This window comes from Ammodytes marinus (assembly GCF_949987685.1).
Source record: "Ammodytes marinus genome assembly, chromosome: 23".
NCBI lineage: Eukaryota > Metazoa > Chordata > Actinopteri > Uranoscopiformes > Ammodytidae > Ammodytes > Ammodytes marinus.
The window spans coordinates 18,640,168-18,646,543 of record NC_137227.1 but is presented as its reverse complement, the minus strand read 5'-3'; the positions used below and the strand labels follow the sequence as shown (position 1 = coordinate 18,646,543).

Genomic DNA, 6,376 nt, shown 5'->3' with positions numbered 1-6,376 from the left:
ACTATGGTGACATGGGATCAGAAACCGTCTGGCAGTTTAGTGTGAATTCAGCAGAGGTGATAATAGGTCTAATACACACACACACACACACACACACACACACACACACACACACACACACACACACACACACTCTGATACATTTTGTGATTGTGTGTGAGGTGATGAGAACGAGGCTCCTATCAGTTTGGATCGGCACTCTATCGACACATCTCTCACTACATCCCCACTTCCACACTGTGAGGGTGTGTTTGTGTGTGTGTGTGTGTGTGTGGATGTGTGTGTGTGTGTGTGTGTGTGTGTGTGTGTGCGCGTGTGTGTGTGTTTAACGGAAATCATATACTTATACTAGAGCATTTACTGACTGTTTGAATCGTTGTGTTTTTCTTCAGGAACATTTCTGGAGTCTGGACAAAGCAGAAACTAAAGTGTCTCCTAAACTCACCATCCAGGTCTGGGACAACGACAAGTTCTCCTTCGACGACTACCTCGGTAACACACATAGCTCTGTGTGTGTGTGTGTGTGTGCGTGTGTGTGTGTGTGTGTGTGTGTGTGTGTGTGTGTGTGTGTGTGAGTGCGTGTGTGTGTGTGTGTGAGTGCGTGTGTGTGTACACCCTGGTTATACATGTGTCATGATAAAATCATGATACACAATCACAATTTTTGTAAACATTTTTAACATATTTTTGTCCCAGTATTTGTAAGAAAAATACCCAAAAGCAGAATCTTGGCCCGTTTTGTCTTGAATTTTTAACACTTACTAAAATAATTTTTCTCACATCATATATCAGTACAATTGCAGTTAAGGAATAAAAGCAGTCAGACAGTCAGAGACCCTGCATCAGTTTTAATTCAATCTAGAATATTTAAAAGGCCGTACTGGAAATGGATCCGAGTAAGACCAACCTCTACACACACTCCTTTTTGGTTGTAGAAATACACTTAAATCATTTTGGGTTGAACATTTAGACGGTATTTTTTTTCCACTGATCGCACGCACACACACACACACACACACACACACACACACACACACACACACACACACACACACACACACACACACACACACAGACACACACACACACACACACACACACACACACACACACACACACACACACACACACACACACACACACACACACACACACACACACACAAACACACCTACATCCGTCCAGGGTAAACCACAGTGCCACGTGCGTAGAGACAAACTACTGCGATAACATTTATCTAAAGAATTAACGCCGTTCCATTTCCCCCGCGTTGGCACATTTCTGACAGAGGAAGGGCTGACTCTTATTTTCTCTCCTCCCAGACTCAAGCTGTCATAATGCTGCCTCTCCTTCACCCCTGACGCTTTCGCCCCCGGGCCCGTCCCATACTGGAATAACTATGAACCAACCGCGCCTCTCTCCCTCTCTCTTTCTCTCCTCCTCTCTCTCTCCCTCTCTCTCTCTCCCTCCCTCCCCCCCTCTCTCTCTCTCCTCCTCTCTCTCTCTCTCCACCTCTCCCTCTGTCCCTCTCCCCCTCTCATTCCATTTCATCCTTTCTTTCTTTGCCCCCAAAAATAAACGATGACAGACAGTCAGCACTGTAAAGAAATAGAAACTTAAAAAACTTGAAGATATTTGGATGCTTCGATGGCATACTGGATAGAGCGTGTACCATATTGGCTCCGGCCTTCGTTGCAGTGGTCACGGGTTCAAATCTGACCCGTGGACCTTTACTGCAGGTCATCCCCCCCCCCCCTCTCTCTCTCTCTCTCTCTCTCTCTCTCTCTCTCTCTCTCTCTGTCTCCCCATTTCAACTCTGTACTGTCTAATAAAGCTTGAAAATGACAAAAAAACAATCATTTAACCAAAAAAATATTAGTTTTTAACCTCAAAACTAAAACAATCTAGTGCAGGCAGCTGCCTTGTAAAATGTAGTTTTTCAAACTTTTTCATCTTTACAGTGTGTAGACTGAGAGGTAGATGAGGAATCCAGACCCTGATCGCTGTGTGTGTGTGTGTGTGTGTGTGTGTGTGTGTGTGTGTGTGTGTGTGTGTGCGTGTGTGTGTGTGTGAGAGCGAGAGAAGGTGTGTGTGTGTGTGGCCGCCTCAAAGCATTTCTCCCATTCCGGCCTGTCTTCACCTCGTCAGCTCGGACCGCTGACTGTTACTCTTCCTAAACGCGGCGCGAGGGTCGGACACAGGCCTATATTCCTGCCAACACACACACACACACACACACACACACACACACACACACACACACACACACACACACACACACACTGTTAGAATGTAGATTATTCTGGAAAAATAGTGAAAAAATACTTCCAATGCCCGTCCAGTCTCTCTACAGCCTTCCATCAACCCACACTCCCTCTGTACTTAATGTCAACAATCATTAAAACTGTATCAACTCAAACCTTCACCACATGGTCATCAGAGGTTCTCACATTACAGGGTTAGGGTTAGTTTAACACATACTTTTAGTTCATATCGTTATGTATTTTCTAAAATCTATCATATACTGTATATATATTATTATAAAATCTTTCTTTTAAAAGGTGTTTCACAAAAAAAAAAATTAAGTCACCATTGTACATTAAAGCTGCAGTGTGTAGAATTTGGGGTTTTATTTCCTAGCAGATTTTGTAGAAAGTAATTATAATATCCATAAGTACATTTAATTTAGTGCATAATAGCTGAAAACATTTTTTTGAATTATTTTTTTTTCCCCTTAGAAAGGGTCTCATATATGTCCATATTTCTGCATATTTTGGACCAAGGCCTAGTGCCGCCATCTTGAAAGTGTCATAGTTGGAATGTCATCAGGTGCATTGTTTAAAATGTAGAATTGTTCTTGTCCTTAAAGGCCACTGTAGCTTCTGTTATTATTCGAAAGGGTTGGGGTTACCCAGGGAGTGTTGCATTCTAGAACTTTGTAGAACTTTCTTGATGATGTCATATTACACACTGCACCTTTAAAGGACAGTGATTCTGGAGAATGTTTGTCGGCAAAATCACTTTCTCCTCACGATCCTCTACCTGTCTGCACTGTGTGTGCTGTCAGCTTTTCAGCAAACAGCATTCACACGATTTTTCGTCAGGAAATGCATTTTGTGGTTTTATCTTTTAATGAACATACTATAAAATATATAATATAACTGTGTGTGTCTCTCTTTGTCTGTGTCTGTCTGTCTGTCTGTCTGTCTGTCTGTCTGTCTGTCTGTCTCTCTGTCTCTCTCTATCTGTCTGTCTGTCTGTCTGCCTGTCTGTCTGTCTGTCTGTCTCTATCTCTCTCCCTCTGTCTCTCTGTCTGTCTGCCTGTCTGTCTGCCTGTCTCTCTCTCTCTCTATCTCTCTCCCTCTGTCTGTAGGTAACCTGGTAATGGACTTGAACCACATGTTGCGTCCGGCCAAGTCTCCAGAGAAGTGTGGTCTGGAGCTGCTCTCTCAGCCTGCAGAGAAACTGGTCTCTCTGTTCGAACAGAAGACAGTGAAGGGGTGGTGGCCCTGTGTGTGTGAGCAGAAAGGAGAAAAGACTATAGCGGTAAACACACACACACACACACACACACACACACACAATTTGACATGTGGCGGGGATCGAACCACCGACCCTGTAGTTAAGGGTCCCATCAACGTGACGACAGTGGCTCAGGTGGTAGAGCGGGTCGGCCAATGATCAAAGGGTTGGCGGTTCGATCAACGCCCTGCCACTTGTGTCATGGTTGTTGTGTCGTTGGGCAAGACACTTCACCCACCTTGCCTCGTGTGAATACTGATAGTTAGCCTGCTGCTATCGGTGTGTGAATGGTAACAGGTCTCCTTTTGAAAAAGAGTCTCTGGTATAAATAAAGGTTAAAAAATAAATAAATGGTATTTTAAGATGGCGTCCCGTTGCCTGTGTTCCAGGGGAAGGTTGAGATGTCTCTGGAGATCTGTACGGAGCAGGAGCAGGAGGAGAGGCCGGCGGGACCCGGCAGAGATGAGCCCAACATGAACCCTCATCTAGAGGAGCCTCAGTGAGACACACACACACACACACACACACACACACACACACACACACACACGCACACACACATGAACCCTCATCTAGAGGAGCCTCAGTGAGACACACACACACACACACACACACACACACACACACACACACACACACACACACACACACACACACACACACACACACACACACATGAACCCTCATCTAGAGGAGCCTCAGTGAGACACACACACACACTCACTATTTAATATTTAATAATTAATAATTGATTTATGTTTGTAGCAGCGATAAATTGTACGATTGTCCATAGCAAATGAATTGCTCATTCTTTTGTCTGTCCTTGAAAAGGATCTTTAACTTTTTTAATCTATCAACATGGAGGTGGAAAAATAAGCTTTATACACATTTTTGTTTATTATTATTGTGACAAATTATATTATATCACAATAATATTGTGATCGTTGAAATACACAACATGACTGCTTCACCACTGATCTAACTACGGGGCGAGCCAAGGGTCATCACCTAAGAACTTGCACGCGCCCCTCAAAAAAAATTAGTCCCTTTTAAATAAAATTTGCGTGATCAAGTGAACCTTGACAGCCCAAAAATAAAGTTCTCCCCCCCTCTCTCTCTCTCCTCCCTCTCCCTCCCTCTCTCTCTCTCCCCCCCCCCACCCCCCTCCAGGCGTCCAGAGACCTCCTTCCTGTGGTTTTCCTCTCCGTATAAAACCCTGCGCTTCATCCTGTGGAGACGCTTCAAATGGTTCATCCTCCTCTTCATCATCCTCTTCCTCCTCTTCCTCTTCTTTGGAGTCTTCCTCTACTCCTTCCCGGTGAGTCTGTGTGTGTGTATGTGTGTGTGTGTGAGAGAGAGAGAGTGTGTGTGTGAGAGAGAGTTAAAGAGTGTGTGTATGTATTTGCGCGTGTGTGTGTGTGTGTTTGTGTGTAAAGGAATTCGCTTTTTTGTTTTTTTGAGACATTTTATTATAATCGGGGTCTTATTTCAACTTCTTTTTTTGTGTTGTTGATCATTTTCAGTTAGGTAGTTTAAATAGATGGATGGATGGATGGATGGATGGATGGATGGATGGATGGATAGATAGATAGATAGATAGATAGATAGATAGATAGATAGATAGATAGATAGATAGATAGATAGATAGATAGATAGATAGATAGATAGATAGATAGATAGATAGATAGATAGATAGATAGATAGATAGATAGATAGATAGATAGATAGATAGATAGATGTACACACACACATAAGAAAACCACCTAATTGTTTATTAATTTTAATTTTTTAACCTCTTACAGAACTATGCGGCCATGAAGATGGTTGGACCGTTTGGACCGGCCAAGCCAGCAGAGGGATGAAAAACGACAGAAAAAAAGGAGAAGAAAATAAAAAATAAACCCAAAGAATGACGAACAATGACAGTCCTTTTCTCCCTTAAAAATCTCTCCCGTCATGTTGCTTGTGAATTTCAAATGTATTTGTTCGATCAGTTGACGCTCTCTTGTAAAGATACGCCTACGTTCAGGAACACCTCTGACATTGTAAAGTGTTTTGTGCGTGTGAATGTGTCCATTGGTGCCTTCAATGTCTCTCCATAATAATCCGAAAACACAGCGTCCACTCCCCTGCCACTGAATACATCTCCAAAACGTATTGTCAGATCTCAGCCTGTGTCAGTTAAAGCCTCTAGTAAAAATAGTCAAAATAGTCAAAATCAATGTACTCAAAAGTTGGACGTCCCATTAAGCTTTTAGACAAATCGTGTTGAAAATAAATGTTCAAAAATATTATAAAACCTAATTTAAAGGTGCTACGAGTAACTTTTAAATATTTCTGAAACAGTCTAATTTCTCCTCTGATGATCCCATATGACGTGTAACAGCAAACAAAGCCATCAGTGCAAAGAATGCTATTTTTATATAGTTTTTCTTAATGCCTTTGTCATGGGTATACGCTCACCCAGGAACAACAGCTGGCGTGGTAAAACACTACTGATTTTGTCCAAAGGGGGGCGCTAGAAGGAACACAAACTGAAAGTTCCGCGGAGCACCTCTAATTAACAGCTGTTTTCACATTGTTGACGTTGGGTTCAGAGGGTTAAGTCGGGGATTTGCTAATGTTGATCTGAAGGGTTTGAGTTTATTAGTACGAAGTGTGTTTTTAGATAGATGGTCCACACAGATAAAGGACACACACACACACACACACACACACATACACACACACACACACACACACGCATACACACACACACGCACACACACACACACACACACACACACACGCACACACACACACACACACACACACACACACACACACACTCAAACACATACACAGAGACAATATT

General features: G+C 42.8%; 1 protein-coding gene across 1 annotated transcript in view; it reads left to right on the top strand.

The window, feature by feature from the left end:
- The window catches only part of dysf (dysferlin, limb girdle muscular dystrophy 2B (autosomal recessive)), a gene marked incomplete at its 5' end in the record, with an annotated part of 110,705 nt that extends 104,768 nt beyond the window's left edge, over positions 1–5,937 (top strand). Inside the window, 5 exons of the mRNA XM_080051811.1 lie at positions 393–492; positions 3,374–3,546; positions 3,912–4,021; positions 4,693–4,840; positions 5,325–5,937. Of these exons, the coding sequence (XP_079907937.1) occupies positions 393–492; positions 3,374–3,546; positions 3,912–4,021; positions 4,693–4,840; positions 5,325–5,384 (591 nt within the window). The 3' untranslated portion in view covers positions 5,385–5,937. The remainder of the gene's footprint in view (positions 1–392; positions 493–3,373; positions 3,547–3,911; positions 4,022–4,692; positions 4,841–5,324) is intronic.
- Between the last annotated feature and the right edge of the window lie 439 nt (positions 5,938–6,376).